The following is an 18,759-nucleotide window of genomic DNA, read 5'->3' as shown; positions in this document are numbered from 1 at the left end:
TATGGTTTTATTGCTTTGAAGTTGACCTTGAAACTTGTGGCGGTATCTTAACGATACCTGGCGACTCCAAAGCTAAGTAACGAAACAGAGCCAAATTGAGTGTTAAGCACACTCACCCAGAACGAGCAACATTTAGTGGCGACTCTGATGGGACTCGACTAGAAGTGGCCCCCCCCCCCCCCCCCCCCCCCCCCCCCCAACTCCGAGAGAACCCAGAAATTTGAATTTGAAATCCATTGGGAAAAGGAAAAACCACAAGTGTTCAAGGAGTTCAAACCAATACTCCTAATTCGGAAGTGTGTTTTTGCATGCGTAACTAACAGGGTTGTGAGGTAAAACCGAGAGATCTTTGTTGCGACAAACTGTCGGGAGTTTTATAAGTCGGAACATAGCGAAAGCCGTACCCATATTTTATAAGCATTGCCTTATTATCCCTCGTTTCAAAATTAAAAGAGAGCATAGGAGAAAAAGAAATGGCTATGCAGGCAATGGAACGCCTCATGAACCCAGAGCAGTTCGTGGTCGCAGCGACCAACAGCAGCAGAGTAGGTCAGTGTCCCGTGTGGGAGCTGGAACTCAGGAAGTACCTCAAAGGGAAAGGATGGCCCCTTTGGAGTGAGTTTTGTGTGAATGGGGAGACAGGTCCCGGGAGTATAGGACATACTTGGTGGGAGGACCTGTCTGAAATTCACAAGAAAAGTTTAAGTAAAGCACGTAAGCCGATGGCAATTGTGTCCTGCTTGGCACAATTGCGAGGCACAGAGGAGGTCGTCAGGACGCTCCGAGCAGAGTTAAAGGAGAAGAACAGAATGAGCAAAGTGGATGTTAGCGACATCGAAAAGGAGAATTTAGGATTAAGGCAACAACTGGCAGATAAGGATAGAGAGGTGGATGATGCCAAGAGGGCACATCAGTCTTGTCTAGCCCATCTGAGCAGCTCTCAAGTTCAGTATGAAAAAGCCTATCAGGATGTGCAGCGTGCAGTCTTGATAAGAGAAGAGTCAGAAAAGCAGGTAGAGACACTGAAGAAGCAGTGTAGCGACCAAAAGGCAGCTTTAAGGGCACTCCATGCTGCCACCACCGAACAAAGGCAAAGCACCGTAGACCACGCGAAATGTAGGAAGCAGATTGCGCAGCTGCAATCTCTGCTTTCTGTGCAGAATGGCTTCCAAGAGACATTTGGAACACAGTTAGAAGAAGAAAATGCCCCAGACTGGCAAGAATTGAGCGAGATAGCGCAGCGATATGTTCAGGGAACATGTGCGCTAGCAGCGCAGCAGAAAAGGAAAGTGCCCCAACCCCCACAGATCAGATAGCACCCGCACCAATGAACCCAGTCACCACCCAAAGAAAGGCAACCACAGAAGGCACACCCGACATCACCTACACCACCCCCTTAACCGTAACACAACTAAGGGACGCGTGTGAGAAAATCACCCCATTCCTCCCCACTGCAGACCCCCACCAATTTTTCGCACGAGTGAAGCAGCAGGCGACCATGTACGGCCTGGATGAGCGAGAGCAAGTGAAGCTCACAGTTTTGAGTTTAGACTCATCGGTAGTAGCAGCCCTCCCCGACCCACAGAACGTTGGAGGAGGCACACTAGAAGAGATGCATACAGCTATTTTAGACGCGATAGGGTACAACAGAGGAGACCCAGTCAAAGGCCTAATTAAGTGTAGGCAGAAAAGGACCGAGCACCCTACAGCATTCGCAGGAAGGCTGTGGATTCACTTCACTGCAGTTTTTGGTGATTTAGACCGCGCACATTTAACCTGAGATAATATGGTTAAGTGGACCCGCACTATCATCTCCCACACCACAGATGCAGGACAGAATGTCTGCTCCAATTATGACCCCTCAGAAGAGGCCCATAATGAAAAATGGGTATTGAAAAGATTGTCCCGTCCTTGGGAGCAATCAGTACAAGGCAAAACCGAATTTATAAAACCCGAGGAAGGACAGGCAGATGCAGACAAGCATCCAGTTAAAACACATCAAAACCCTGCATGTGTAAATGAGGGAAGGAACAGCCCACAGCAGACCAAGTCACAGGAATGTTTTAACTGCGGACAGTTAGGACATTACGCTCGAGAATGTCAAGCTCCCCCGAAACAGCAACAGAATCAGCCCACCAATGCCCCCCGAAGCAGCAACGAAACCAACAGCCCCGACCCCCCACTCAGGGAACAATACCCAAGGGAACAATGCACCAGAGTGCCTGCTCCGCCTTATGTGCCTCAGGGGTCATGTTACAACTGTAGGCAGCCAGGACACTTCGCCCGAGATTGCAGGAGACCCCCACCACCAGCTAGACCCGCCCCCAGATATGAAAGAGAACACCACCCACAGCAGCTACAAGGTCCCAGCTGCCCCATGCAAGCTATGAGCGCCTACCCACTACTTCTCATGGCAGGGATACCTCAGCAATGCCAATTCATTTTTGTTTCTCTCCTTCCTCTCTTCTTCGGTCACACTGCACTGACTCCATATGCTAGTTACACCCCCAGCCAAATGTAATTTACAGTATCCTTTGTTCTGATGGAACCTGTACGATATTCGTTGCATGTTTGTTTGTATGTGTTTGTTAAATGTTCGGTGTTTAAATTTAAACAGCTCTTCACAACCCCACACCACCACTGATGGAACCTGCACGCATGTTGGTTATGATGTTTGTTTGTATGTTAAGTGTTTGATTTGGAGATTGGCCACTCGCTTTTCAGCTGAAAAGCTTGTGACCACCTCACATGCACGTTAAGTTTGTCCGCAGATAACTCTGAGAACTTGACTCAGCTGCAATGTCTGGAGCCCAACTTAAGGTTTCACCCTTCACCCCACTAGGAGCATCTTGGCTCCCCCTTTTTTATGTGCCCCTCTATTCTGGGAATAGAGGCAGCAAATCCACGATGAACACATTCATGCCCGTTCGTTCCAGGTCGCTCAGGCAGTGGAGAAACGGCATTGAGGACCCGCCCTGTCTGAGGACCCCCTCTGGTCAGCTACGCTCGGGTACAGCACAGCACGCCCTACCCGGGGATTCCACCCAAATCTTACCCGTCGCGGCCCATACACAACTCATTCGGATATCTCATTTCTAAACTTTGGTTTCATTTTGTTTGAGGTAGCCCTTCGGTTACCATTCCTTATGCTATTTACATCCAGGAACACTGGGATGGTAAATCGCAAAACCTGCGATACGGCTCGCAGTGGCAAAGTTGTTAGTTGTATGACTGGTCCTAAATTCGCTTTTGAAAAAAAATGAGGGGAGTCACAGGGTGTGACTTGGCCATTCATTTAAGGGACAATTGGAATGAGAGGACAGATACACTAACATTAAAGGTATTAAACGAATTATTGACAGATACTATGCTTGATCCCATAGCTTTCGAACGTTCGAAGGAAGGATCAGAGCAAGATCAGCAATACAGAAGGCCTGAAGGAAGAAAAGAAAGAAGACCGAGATGATGAACTACATGTTTTTAGTTATTGTTTGTGTATTTTTGCGCACGGACGCAAACCCTTTTTCACCTATGACCGCCACCGTTAATGTTTCCAACACACCGAGTTCTCAAAGCCCAGTAATGAACAGAAATGACCAGACATGGTGCACAAAATTCATGAACTGGTACTCACTTTCATATGTCATTGAATCACTTTTGGTGATCGCAGTTCTCTGCATCATAGTGCAGACCCTCAGGATGAGGAAATGGAGAAGGAGAGCCTCCCGCTCTTGCGCCTCGACCATTTACAGAGTACAGTCCCCTATTTTCGGCTTCCACCAATCCCCCCAACCCCATGATGTGTAATGAATGATTTAATTTTGAATCGCTGTTGTAAATAAAGACCTTTTCTGATGTTTTGTAATGTTCTGAGCGCGACTGCCGAGTCAGAAATGGAGTGTAATGATAATGTTATGGATAGGAAGATAGAATGTTTAAATGTGTTAGGGAGTTTAGTTTACAAAGGATAGTTAGAGGTTCCCTAGTAATGCATGTCCCCTTTGACATAGCGCCAACCAGAGACTGTTATATAATTTTTTTTTTGCCATAATTGAGGAAAGTATAGAGGCCATGGCACTCGCTGAGATCAGGGAACACAAAGACACCGACCTTGGGTGATCCTTCATGATTTCTCATGATGATCACAAGGAGGGAGTGTAGCCACCTGGGGTGACGACTGCCCGACACAAAATGGAAGATTGCAAGGAATGTAGGGAAAATGGACATGTTGTAAAAAGCAAGCAGCTTGCAGAGCGCTTGTATATTTGGATTGCTGCAGAAACCAGTTTTGACTGTTGCAGAAACCAGACAGCATTATGAAAAGAAACAGTTAGCATACTAATGAGGCGATACCGGGCGATCTCCAGATACAATGGAAACAAGTTAAACACAGATCGATACATTGAATGGAAGGCCAGACTTTTCAGTGCCAAAGAAGCCCAAAACAATAAGTCCCAAGAACCGCCCCAGTGATCGAGGGATTGCCCCGCTATTGGGGAATTCAAATCAATCGATTGAGAAGAGACCCAATCGATTGCGAGAGTATAGAGGGTCCGCCCAGGTGGGCGCAAGACCCTGAGAGGAGTATAAGACAGAGACCGCGACCCCAGCTCTCTCTCTCTCTGTCAGCCTCTCCTTGACCAGCCAGCCCTCCCAGCAGAACACCGTTGCAGCAGAAGAACCTTGTGCAGGAGAGGTCTGGACAGAAGCCTCCAGCAAGTAAGTCACAACGCACGCTACGGGAATAGACACTCCTGACCCCTTTAGACCATAACCACAGGAAGCCTGCGGATCCAGGACAAAGCTAGAAGCCGTTGTTCCCTGATCCGGCAGTCCCCTTATCCAGATAAATATTTGGCCTATTAGTGGTAGGATTAGCCTGGTTTTATTGCTTTGAACTTGACCTTGAAACTTGTGGCGGTATCTTAACGATACCTGGTGACTCCAAAGCTAAGTAACGAAACAGAGCCAAATTGAGTGTTAAGCACACTCACCCAGAACGAGCAACACCGAACAAGCACCGGAATGTGGTGACTAGGGGATTATTACAGTAACTTCATTGCAATGTTAATGTAAGCCTATTTGTAGCAATAATAATAAAATAATAATAATCTTTATTGTCACAAGTAGGCTTGCATTGACACTGCAATGAAGTTACTGTGAAAAGCCCCTAGTCGAAACATTCCGGTACCTGTTCGGGTACACAGAGGGCGAATTCAGAATTCTGAATTCTCAGCTGGTACTGGAATTGAACCCGCCCCGCTGACCTTGATCTGCATTACAAACCAGCTGTCTAGCCCACTGAGCTGAACCAGCCCAATAAAGATTATTATATCGGTCATTCAGCTCTTGAGGTCTGTTCAGGTATTCACTGAGATCATTGTTGTTCATTGACCAAATTCCAAATATCCACATTTGTTTCCTATCCTTTAATGCCTTCTGATGGCAAAAATCTAGCAATACAGATTTTTTAAATATAGCATCAGTTTTGGCTTGCAGAGGACAGTTACAAATTTCTATCACTCCTGCTGTGGAGAAGTCTTTCCAATTTTCTCCTCTATGATCTGACTGTGATCTCCAGTCCTAGACTCACTAACCACTGGAAATAGTTCAGCGCTTTTCACTACTCCTCAGACACTGAAATAGCCCATATCCTTATGGAGCAAGACCTGGAAAATATTCCGGCATCCGATAAAGAACAAGTGACATTTTGTTTTACTCATTCATGGGATGTGGGCATCGCTGGCTGGGGCTGCATTTATTGCCCATTCTTGAGGGCATTTAATAGTCAACCACATTGCTGTGGGTCTGGAATCACATGTAGGCCAGACCAGGTAAGGATGAGAGATTTCCTTCCCTAAAGGACATTAGTGAACCAGATGGGTTTTTACAACAATCGACAATGGTTTCAGGGTCATCATTAGACCCACAGATTTTTTGTTTTGGAAATTCAAATTTCACCAACTTCCATAGCGGGATCTGAACCTGGGTCCCCAGAGCATTACCATGGGTCTCTGAATTACTAGTCCAACGGCAACATCAGTACACCACTGCATTCGCTGACAACTGCCAGGTGATGACCATCTCCGCCAAGAAAGACTTTAACTATCTCCACTTGAAGTTCAGTGGCAATAATATCACGGAATCCCACTAACTATCAATATCCAGGAATCACCATTGACTAGAAACCGAACTGGTCCAGACAAATAAATACTCTGGCTGCAAGAGCAGATCAGAGGTTAGGAATTGTGCAGCAAGTAACTCACCTCCTGACTCCCCGAAGCCTGTCCACCATCTGCAAGGCACAAGTCAGGGGTGTAATGGAATACTCTCCAGTTGCCTGGATGAGTGCAGCTCCAACAACACTCAAGAAGCTCGACACCATCCAGGACAAAACGGCCTGCGTGTTTGGCACTCCCTCCATTACTTAAACTTTCACTCCTTTCATCATCGACTCACAGTGGCAGCAGTGTGTACTCTTTACAAGATGTACAATAGCACCTCATTAAGGTTCCTTCGATAGCATCTTACAAACACAGGACCTCTACCACCTAGAAGGACATGGGCAGTAGATGCATGGTAGCACACCAAATTCATGTTCTCTTCCAAGTCACCCACCATCCTGACTCGAAATGTATCGCCATTTCTTCACTGTGACGGAGTCAAAATCTTCAACCTCCCTTTTAAAAAAAATTTTTTTTATTTAGAATACTTTATTTCCAATTATTTTTTCCAATTAAGGGGCAATTTAGTGTGGCCAATCCACCTAACCTGCACATCTTTGGGTTGTGGGGGCGAAACCCACGCAGACACGGGGAGAATGTGCAAACTCCACACGGACAGTGACCTGGGGCCGGGATCAACCCCGTGTGCTAACCACTGCGCCGCCATGCCACCCTTTGACCTCCCTTTCTAACAGCATAGAGGCTGTACCTACACAGATAGACTGCAGTGGTTCAAGAAGGCGGCTTATCACAAACTTCTGATTAATTAGGGATAGGCAACAAATACTGGCCTTGTCAACAACGCCCACATGCCATGAAATAAGTTTTAAAAATCTATCTGTTCCCTTTTAAATCTTAAAACTTTCAAATTACCAATGGGAAATCTGACTGCTTCCCTCTTTTTGCGCTCCCAATAAAAGCCACAACAAAAAACTGTAACAAGTATATTGCCAAGCTGATGTCAGCTAGATCAACACACGTTTGGAGAAGTGAACATAGGAACAGAAATAGGTCTGAAATAACCCCTCCAATCTGTTCTGCCATTCAGTAAGATTATGGCTGCCCTCCATATTAATCCATCACCTTCTTGACTTCATATCCTCTATATTCTTGGACTAGTAATCGAGGCCCAGGCTAATGCTATGGTTTGATGCATTCCAATCCCATCATGACATCTGGTGGAATTTAAATTAAATTAATAAATTGTTACGGCACCCTTGGCTAGTGCACGGTCAAATTCAGCCCCACAGGCCCCCAAGTCCCAACATAAGTGAGTAATTTTTCTATTTTCCTGAGATCATTGACCCTCAACTGCACCAATAACATATAGGCACCAGATTTGTAAGTAAAACATTTTAAAAACTGTTTATTTATAATGAGAAGGGATAAACATGTAATGGAATTAATAGAACAATGGTCTACTAATCTAGCAATTCCTCAAACCCCGTCCCACCTTCCACACAGACAAGACAGACACATGGTGGGCGGGTAGGAAAGGTTAAAGATATAACAGGGATTAAAAGGACTGAGATGAATCTTTGCTGCTGAGCTAGCAGTCTTTGTTGGTGGTGCTCTTCTAGAATGCGAGGTGTTGAAACCCATCGGTTGGTTTGGATCTCCTAGAATCTGCCTTCAATTAGACTTCGCAGGCTGCCGGAATTCTTCTGAAGAGTCCCCTTCACTTGTACAGGCCTCTACCAGATTGACTCTCAGTTTCATTGAGATAGTATTATAATTCTCTACCTGAGAGTTTTAAAGAGGGTTTTCTGTCTACCCCAATCCTCGAACACTTGTCTGCCCCTTTCCTGGTAAGGTTCTGGCTGTGATATGGAGAGGGAGACAAAAGGGCCTGGTCTTCTAGACCTTTTAGGATTCTCTGGGGAGAAATATCAGCCTGGGATTTTCCAAGCCTTTCTCACAGAAGTTTAAACTTGCACAGGCCTAGTTGGAGAGAATTCTTGCAGCCTTTAAATCAAGATGTGGAGATGCTGGCGTTGGACTGGGGTGAGCACAGTAAGAAGTCTAACAACACCAGGTTAAAGTTCAACAGGTTTGTTTCAAACACTAGCTTTCGGAGCACTGCTCCTTCCTCGGGTGAATGAAGTGGTGTGTTCCACAATTACATAGATAGACCAATTCAATGATGCAAGATGATACTTTGAATGTGAGTCTTTGCAGGTAATGAAGTCTTTTTTTAAATAAATTTCGAGTACCCAATTCATTTTTTCCAATCAAGGGGCAATTTAGCGTGGCCAATCCACCTAACCTGCACATCTTTGGGTTGTGGGGGTGAAATCCACGCAAACATGGGGAGAATGTGCAAACTCCACACGGACAGTGACCCAGAGCCGGGATCGAACCTGGGACCCCAGTGCCGTGAGGCAGCAGGGCTAACCGACTGCACCACCGCGCTGCCCTCAGGTACATAGAACATAGAAATTAAGTCTTTACAGGTCCAGGCTGTGCAACTCTAGACAGGGATAATCCTGGACTCTTAGATGCTGCCCTAGACTCGACATGCATACTCAAGTGGTCAAGAGTCACATCAATGCCAGATTCAGCAGTCACATTCACAAGACAGCCCCGAACGTCACCCAAGCACAACGCAACACCAACCGCAACATTGTCATCAAACTGTCAGACAAAGGAGGGGCCACCGTCATACTGAACAGAACTACTGTACAGAAGTGTACCGACAACTCAACAACCAGGAACACTACAGACAGTTACCCATAGATCCGACCAAAGAACACACCCGCCAGCTCAACAAACTGATCAAGATCTTGGATCCAGACCTTCAGAGCACCCTGCATGCTCTCATCCCACGTACTCCCAGCGTTGGAGATCTCTACTGCCTCTCAAAAATACACAAGGCCAACGTATCAGGCAATGGGACCCTGTGTGAGAGCCTCTCTGGATACATCGAGGGCGTCTTGAAACCCATCGTACAAGGAACGCCCAGCTTCTGTTGCGATACAATGGACTTCTTACAGAAACTCAGCACCCATGGACCAGTTGAACCAGGAACATTCCTTGTCACAATGGATGTCTCGACACTCTACACCAGCATCCCCCATGATGACAGCATTGCTGCAACAGCCTCAGTACTCAACACCAACAACTGCCAATCTCCAGACGCAATTCTGCAACTCATCCGCTTCATTCTGGATCACAACGTCTTCACCTTCAACAACAAAGTCTTCATCCAGACGCACCTCAATATGCCAACATCTTCATGCTGAAGTTCGAACAAGACCTCCTCACCGCACAGGACCTTCAACTGACTTTATACACCAGATACATCAATTACTTTTTTTTTTCTTTGGACCCACAGCGAAAAATCACTGAAACAACTGCACAATAACATCAGTAAATTCCTTCCCATCATCAGACTCACCATGGACTACTTTCCAGAATTGGCTGCATTCTTGGACATACTCATCTCCATCAAGGACAGTAACCTCAGCACTTTGCTTTACCACAAGCTCACGGATTTACAATGCTCCACTTCTCCAGCTTCCACCCGAAACACATTAAAGAAGCCATCCTTTATGTCCAAGCCCTCAGTATACAAAGGATCTGCTCAGACGAGGAGGAACATAACAGACATCTACAGACGCTGAAAGATGCCCTCGTAAGAACGGGATATGGAGCTCGATTCATCAATCGACAGTTCCAACGCACCACAGCAAAAAAACGCACAACTGCCTCAGGAGACAAACACAGGACACAACCTTCGTCGTCCAGTACTTCCCCGGAGCGGAGAAACTACGACATCTTCTTCACAGCCTTCAACACGTCATCGATGAAGACGAACATCTTGCCAAGCCATCACCACCCCCCCAGTACTTGGCTTCAAACAACCGCGCAACCTCAGACCATTGTTTGCAGCAAACTACCCAGCCTTCAGGAGAACAGCGACTACGACACCACACAACCCTGCCATGGCAACCTCTGCAAGATGTGCCAGATCATCGACATGGATACCACCATTACACGTGAGAACACTACCCACCAGGTACGTAGTACATACACGTGCGACTTGGCCAGCATTGTCTCCCTCATTAGCTGCAGGAAAGGATGTCCCGAAGTGTGGTACATTGGCGAGACAGACCATGCAGATGCTGCAACAACGGATGAATGGACATCGCGTGACAATCACCAGGCAGGAATGTTTCCTTCCAGTCGGGGAACACTTCAGCAGTCAAGGGCATTCAGCCTCTGATCTTCGGGTAAGCGTTCTCCAAGGCAGCCTTCAAGACGCGCGACAATGCAGAATCGCTAAGCAGAAATTGAAAGCTAAGTTCCAAACGCATGAGTACAGCTTCAACCGGGACCTTGGATTCATGTCGCACTACATTCAGCCCCCCCACCATCTGGCCTGGGCTTGCGAAATCCTACTCATTGTCCTGGCTTGAGGCAATTCACACTTCTTTAACCTCTGATTATCCCTCTCTCCAGTCGCAGTGGACCTGCAAAGACGTAATTACCTGCAAACACTCACATTCAAAGTGTCATCTTGCATCAGTGAATTTGTCTCTATATGTGTTTGTGGAACCCATCTCTTCACTCGCCTGATGAAGGAACAGCACTCCGAAAGCTAGTGATTCCAAATAAACCTGTTGGACTTTAACCTGGTGTTTTTAATGATAGATATTTATAGATTGTTGCTATAGCTGGAAATACTGAATGAAATTATTAAAAGTTGTTCATTCATGTTTTTAAAAACATGGGACTTGGAAACACGAATAGGCCATTCGGCCCTTTGAGCCTGCTCCATTAGGGCACAATTTTTGATGATTCTGTGCTTCAGTTGTTTGATGCAATAAAAGATATAAGATTTGTGTCTCTTGAAACAAGAAAAGGCAGTTAATAATAAGCACTTATTGTTACAAGTAGGCTTTAATGAAGCTACTGTGAAAGCCCCTAGCCACCACATTCCGGCGCCTGTTCGAGGAGGCCGGTACACTGCTGGCCTTTTTCTGCATTACAAGCCAGCTGTTTAGCCCACTGTGCTAAACCAGCCCCAGTTTGGAGAAAAGTGGATGCAACAATGACAACAGGTTAAAAACTGATTGTCATCTCTTATTTTACCGGAAATACTGCCATTTCCAGGGTTCCTATTCATAATAATATTTGTCCTGCTACAATCAATAATCAGTGAGATTTTTGAGAAACAGACTTGTGTTATGCTGCTTCGTATAACACAGGCTGCTACTTGATGCAGTATTAACTAAAGGATGCTCCAGACTCTGAAATGAGTTCAGCGTGTTTATTGAACTATTAACACAGTTCTCAAATGAGTTTGACTCTCTGCTAATCTAACTGCAGTAACTCAGTCTAACTGTACCAGCTTGCTCTAAGTCACGTGCTGGGGTGTGATGCTGCTGATCAACCCTGTCTAACTCTCTAGATGTCTGTCTGTGGAAAGAGGCAGGGTGTGAGTGCCTCATCCCTTTTATAGTGTTTATGTCATGCCCCCTCGTGGTGATGCCACCTCTGAGTGTCCCGACTGCCCATTGGTTGTGTCCTATTCTGAGTGTTCATTGGTTGCATGTTTACATATCATGACAAGACTAAGATCTGAAGCTTTTCTTTAACAATTCGTACAGGAAATCAGAGCTCAAGAAGAACAATAACAGTGAATGTTGCTTCTCTATCCCGGAAAGAATTGAAGTTTTGTTTGTTTCTCTGTGCGTTTACTTACACAAAAGGATCTTTGTTGCAACCATATTTGGAGTCAGGAATCAAACTTGTTCCATTTATCTAATAAAAATCTATCAATGTCAAATTTTAAATTATTAATTGAACTCGCTTCTACTGTTCCTTGTCCTGTTCTTGAGAGTTTCACAATCTACAAACCCATGTGTGAGGAAGTGTTTCCTCACCTTGGTCCTCAAGGGGCTGGTTTAGCTCACAAGGCTCAATCGCTGGCTTTTAAAGCAGACCAAGCAGGCCAGCAGCACGGTTCAATTCCCGTACCAGCCTCCCCGGACAGGTGCCGGAATGTGGCGACTAGGGGCTTTTCACAGTAACTTCATTGAAGCCTACGTGTGACAATAAGCGATTTTCATTTCATTTCATTTTCAATAGCCTGGCTAATGTGCATGTATACACCAGACTTTGTTGTGATATTTGCTAGAATCAGCCACTTTGGTAGCAAAATACATTGGCACCCATGAAATTGCACCTCAGGAGTAGCCAGTGCCTGCACCAAAGGAAATAAATCAATTGGGTGGGGAAATAGAACCAGATGCATTTTGCACTGTTAGCTGCATAGACCACATGTGACTGGAGGCAAAGCTTGCTTACTCGGAATAGTTTAACCGGAAGACAGTGACCACTTATCTTTCATATTGAATTAACTTTTATAAGCAGGTGATTCCTAACTGAATTGCTGTACATTTCTCATTGTAGGTGAACATGTCGCCCAACCTGTCATCGGAATACCTGCCTCCCAACAGGAACATCTATCAACAGGTCAGTCAGTGAAGATTGAGAAGTCAAATGATTCAGTTACTTTAGTAGGCCACAAACGAGTCCGAACCCAGTAGGCCACAAACGAGTCCGAACCCAGTAGGCCACAAACGAGTCCGAACCCAGTAGGCCACAAACGAGTCCGAACCCAGTAGGCAACAAAAGTCCGAACCAGTAGGCCACAAACGAGTCCGAACCCAGTAGGCCACAAACGAGTCCGAACCCAGTAGGCCACAAACGAGTCCGAACCCAGTAGGCCACAAACGAGTCCGAACCCAGTAGGCAACAAACGAGTCCGAACCCAGTAGGCCACAAACGAGTCCGAACCCAGTAGGCCACAAACGAGTCCGAACCCAGTAGGCCACAAACGAGTCCGAACCCAGTAGAGCCACAAACGAGTCCGAACCCAGTAGGCCACAAACGAGTCCGAACCCAGTAGGCCACAAACGAGTCCGAACCCAGTAGGCCACAAACGAGTCCGAACCCAGTAGGCCACAAACGAGTCCGAACCAGTAGGCCACAAACGAGTCCGAACCCAGTAGGCCACAAACGAGTCCGAACCCAGTAGGCAACAAACGAGTCCGAACCCAGTAGGCCACAAACGAGTCCGAACCCAGTAGGCCACAAACGAGTCCGAACCCAGTAGGCCACAAACGAGTCCGAACCAGTAGGCCACAAACGAGTCCGAACCCAGTAGGCCACAAACGAGTCCGAACCCAGTAGGCCACAAACGAGTCCGAACCCAGTAGGCCACAAACGAGTCCGAACCCAGTAGGCCACAAACGAGTCCGAACCCAGTAGGCCACAAACGAGTCCGAACCCAGTAGGCCACAAACGAGTCCGAACCCAGTAGGTCACAAACGAGTCCGAACCCAGTAGGCCACAAACGAGTCCGAACCCAGTAGGTCACAAACGAGTCCGAACCCAGTAGGTCACAAACGAGTCCGAACCCAGTAGGTCACAAACGAGTCCGAACCCAGTAGGTCACAAACGAGTCCGAACCCAGTAGGCCACAAACGTGTCCGAACCCAGTAGGTCAAAAGAAACCTTGGTTTATTGCAAAGTAATTATATTTACAATATACAGATCCCAGCCCGGTCTGCTCTGTCAGTTCCATACCTGGCCGACTTTATACAGATCTCAGTGTCCTCGGGCTCCTCGCCCCCTTCGCGGGGGGAGCTCATATTCGGCAAGATTCTCGAGGAGACTGGTTGCTCCATAGGTCTCATGCAGGTTATAAGAGTTACATGTATGAGGGGTCTGGATTAACAGTAGACAGGCACAATATCCTGGCTTTGAATTCAGCCCCGAAAGTCTCCTGTCTCTGACCCTGCACAGTTCCTGTATGAATTGGTTTTTGTCCAGTTCCTTTGTGTACGATTCCACAAAACAAAACTACCTGTAATTCACAGAGGAGGCATCAGATTCATCCAATGAAACCACAAGAATATCGTTGTGGACAATGTTACATTTGTGCAGCATTGCCCAATATATTGGCCACTAGCCACATGTGGCTAACTGGGAATGTGGCTAAATGCATTTTTGATTAGAAAATAAAATATGAGTGATTGGTACTGCCATTGGGCATGTGCTCTCCTCACGCCACACACATAGAACCATACATAGAAAATCGAAGCAGGAGGAGGCCATTCAGCCCTTCGAGCCTGCTCCGCCATTCATTTTGATCATGGCTGATCAGCAAGTTCAATACCCTGATTCAGCCTCCCCCAGCGCCCCCCCCCCTCCCTCCCCCCCCCCACACCCTCCCAAACCCTTGATCCCTTTAGCCCCAAGAGCCATATCTAATTCCTTCTTGATGTGTACTTCAACCTTTCTGTGAATTAATTAGTAAAAATGGCAAGACAAAGGCTGTATTTTCCGGCGCCCGTCCCCCTGGGCAGGTTTTCCAACAGCGGAGATAGCCGACAGGACGTCCAGTACCGCCGAAGTCAATGCCCATTGCCAATGACAGCTGAGAAACCTGCCAACAGGAAGAACCAGAATCTGAGTGCATGTTTTTGATTGTTGTACATGCTTTACTCCTTGGCTACTGCTTCTTGGTTATCTGCAAAATCGTTGTGGAATATGGGTACAATCATGGAAACAGGGCAGCACGTTAGCACATGTGGATAGCACTGTGCTATCCCGGCTGGGTCACTGTCTGTGTGGAGTCTGCATGTTCTCCCCGTGTCTGCGTTCATTTCCTCCGGGTGCTCCGGTTTCCTCCCACAGTCCAAAGACGTGCAGGTTAGTTGGATTGGCCATGATAAATTGCCTTAGTGACCAAAAAGATTAGGAGGGGTTATTGGGTTGCGGGGATAGGGTGGAAGTGAGGGCTTAAGTGGGTCGGTGCAGGCTCGATGGGCCGAATAGCCTCCTTCTGCGCTGTATGTTCTGAAACAAAAACATCTGCAACAATAAATAGGTCAATGGGGACCTCACCTACCAGCTGGAGAGCAGTGAGAACCCCATGTTGCATCTTTTAGGGAAGGTATGCTGAATTCCCGTACCAGCCTCCCCGGACAGGCGCCGAAATGGGGACCTCACCTACCAGCTGGAGAGCAGTGAGAACCCCATGTTGCATCTTTTAGGGAAGGTATGCTGAATTAACTGCCACTTAGGCATTTAACAGGGCAGCAGTCAAGGACCCCAAAGGTGGAGCTCCTGCCCACAGGCAGCTACTGGCAAATCAGAGGCCGGTAACTGTTAACTGCCAGGAGCACCTGGGAGGAGATGGCTGCTGCTAGTTCTACACTCACCATTGCTGGAACCCAGGCCACAGGTGAAAGATGGCGGGTGAGGAGGGAATCGCAGGGTAAGGATCGTGGGGGTGAGGGGGAGGAGAGTCAGAAGCCAGGGCAGCCAGGTGGCTTTCGGTGGGCCCCGACATTCCCAATATCGTGTCCCTCGATCAGACACTGAATGCCTTTGAACAAGGGACACCCACTACAGAGACCCTCTCATGGGTTTGCTTGTCATGCATTAATTTCCCACTTAAGGGCCTCAATTGACGGCAGGGCAGTAAGACTATCCATTGGCCTTCAACAGGCTTTATTGGGGTGGAGGTGGCAAGGTGGAGACACCACCACCCGCCCACCTGATTAAATGCCCCCTCCTGCCACCAAACCCGCCATGGGGGGGGGAGTAGATAAATATACAAATTTGGAACAGGAGTAAGCTCCTCAAGCCTGCTCCACCATTTGATAAGATGATGGCTGCTCTGATTACGGCCTCAACTCCATTTTCCTGTATGCCCCGCTATACTTTAACTCCATTTTCCTGTATGGCCCTGCTATACTTTAACTCCATTTTCCTGTATGCCCTGCTATACTTTAACTCCATTTTCCTGTATGCCCCTGCTATACTTTAACTCCATTTTCCTGTATGCCCTGCTATACTTTAACTCCATTTTCCTGTATGCCCTGCTATACTTTAACTCCATTTTCCTGTATGCCCCTGCTATACTTTAACTCCATTTTCCTGTATGCCCTGCTATACTTTAACTCCATTTTCCTGTATGGCCCCTGCTATACTTTAACTCCATTTTCCTGTATGGCCCGGCTATACTTTAACTACATTTTCCTGTATGCCCCCTGCTATACTTTAACTCCATTTTCCTGTATACCCTGCTATACTTTAACTCCATTTTCCTGTATGCTCTGCTATACTTTAACTCCATTTTCCTGTATGGCCCTGCTATACTTTAACTCCATTTTCCTGTATGCCCCGCTATACTTTAACTCCATTTTCCTGTATGGCCCTGCTATACTTTAACTCCATTTTCCTGTAGGCCCCGGCTATACTTTAACTCCATTTTCCTGTATGGCCCCGGCTATACTTTAACTCCATTTTCCTGTATGCCCCCGGCTATACTTTAACTCCATTTTCCTGTATACCCCCTGCTATACTTTAACTCCATTTTCCTGTATACCCCTGCTATACTTTAACTCCATTTTCCTGTATGCCCTGCTATACTTTAACTCCATTTTCCTGTATACCCCCTGCTATACTTTAACTCCATTTTCCTGTATGCCCTGCTATACTTTAACTCCATTTTCCTGTAGGCCCTGCTATACTTTAACTCCATTTTCCTGTATACCCCCTGCTATACTTTAACTCCATTTTCCTGTATACCCCCTGCTATACTTTAACTCCATTTTCCTGTATACCCCTGCTATACTTTAACTCCATTTTCCTGTATGCCCTGCTATACTTTAACTCCATTTTCCTGTATACCCCCTGCTATACTTTAACTCCATTTTCCTGTATGCCCTGCTTTACTTTAACTCCATTTTCCTGTATGCCCATGCTATACTTTAACTCCATTTTCCTGTAGGCCCTGCTATACTTTAACTCCATTTTCCTGTATGGCCCCTGCTATACTTTAACTCCATTTTCCTGTAGGCCCTGCTATACTTTAACTCCATTTTCCTGTATGGCCCCTGCTATACTTTAACTCCATTTTCCTGTATACCCTGCTATACTTTAACTCCATTTTCCTGTATGCCCCGGCTATACTTTAACTCCATTTTCCTGTATACCCCGGCTATACTTTAACTCCATTTTCCTGTATACCCTGCTATACTTTAACTCCATTTTCCTGTATGGCCCGGCTATACTTTAACTCCATTTTCCTGTATGGCCCGGCTATACTTTAACTCCATTTTCCTGTATCCCCGGCTATACTTTAACTCCATTTTCCTGTATGCCCTGCTATACTTTAACTCCATTTTCCTGTATGCCCCCTGCTATACTTTAACTCCATTTTCCTGTATGGCCCCGGCTATACTTTAACTCCATTTTCCTGTATGGCCCCCTGCTATACTTTAACTCCATTTTCCTGTATGCCCCGCTATACTTTAACTCCATTTTCCTGTATGCCCTGCTATACTTTAACTCCATTTTCCTGTATGCCCCGGCTATACTTTAACTCCATTTTCCTGTATGGCCCTGCTATACTTTAACTCCATTTTCCTGTATGGCCCCAGCTATACTTTAACTCCATTTTCCTGTATGCCCCGCTATACTTTAACTCCATTTTCCTGTAGGCCCCGGCTATACTTTAACTCCATTTTCCTGTATGCCCCCTGCTATACTTTAACTCCATTTTCCTGTATGCCCTGCTATACTTTAACTCCATTTTCCTATATGCCCTGCTATACTTTAACTCCATTTTCCTGTATGCCCCCTGCTATACTTTAACTCCATTTTCCTGTATGGCCCTGCTATACTTTAACTCCATTTTCCTGTATGGCCCCTGCTATACTTTAACTCCATTTTCCTGTATGCCCCCGGCTATACTTTAACTCCATTTTCCTGTATGGCCCCGGCTATACTTTAACTCCATTTTCCTGTATGCCCTGCTATACTTTAACTCCATTTTCCTGTATGGCCCCGGCTATACTTTAACTCCATTTTCCTGTATGGCCCTGCTATACTTTAACTCCATTTTCCTGTATGCCCCCTGCTATACTTTAACTCCATTTTCCTGTATGGCCCTGCTATACTTTAACTCCATTTTCCTGTATGGCCCTGCTATACTTTAACTCCATTTTCCTGTTGGCCCCGGCTATACTTTAACTCCATTTTCCTGTATGGCCCTGCTATACTTTAACTCCATTTTCCTGTATGGCCCTGCTATACTTTAACTCCATTTTCCTGTTGGTCCCGGCTATATTTTAACTCCATTTTCCTGTATGGCCCCTGCTATACTTTAACTCCATTTTCCTGTATGGCCCGGCTATACTTTAACTCCATTTTCCTGTATGCCCTGCTATACTTTAACTCCATTTTCCTGTATGGCCCCTGCTATACTTTAACTCCATTTTCCTGTATGGCCCCTGCTATACTTTAACTCCATTTTCCTGTATGGCCCGGCTATACTTTAACTCCATTTTCCTGTATGCCCTGCTATACTTTAACTCCATTTTCCTGTATGGCCCCTGCTATACTTTAACTCCATTTTCCTGTATGGCCCCTGCTATACTTTAACTCCATTTTCCTGTATGGCCCCTGCTATACTTTAACTCCATTTTCCTGTATGGCCCCGGCTATACTT

The 18,759-nt window shown here is 46.2% G+C and overlaps 1 protein-coding gene across 1 annotated transcript in view; it reads left to right on the top strand.

Annotated features, from left to right (window-relative positions):
- Positions 1–18,759, top strand: part of LOC119966927 (probable tubulin polyglutamylase ttll-15) — a 74,756-nt gene that overhangs the window by 20,615 nt on the left and 35,382 nt on the right. Inside the window, exon 3 of the mRNA XM_038798885.1 lies at positions 12,642–12,704. Within this exon, the coding sequence (XP_038654813.1) occupies positions 12,642–12,704 (63 nt within the window). The remainder of the gene's footprint in view (positions 1–12,641; positions 12,705–18,759) is intronic.

Source organism: Scyliorhinus canicula, chromosome 6 (genome assembly GCF_902713615.1).
Source record: "Scyliorhinus canicula chromosome 6, sScyCan1.1, whole genome shotgun sequence".
NCBI lineage: Eukaryota > Metazoa > Chordata > Chondrichthyes > Carcharhiniformes > Scyliorhinidae > Scyliorhinus > Scyliorhinus canicula.
Note: the sequence above shows the minus strand (reverse complement) of the source record. Positions and strands in the feature narration are given on the sequence as shown.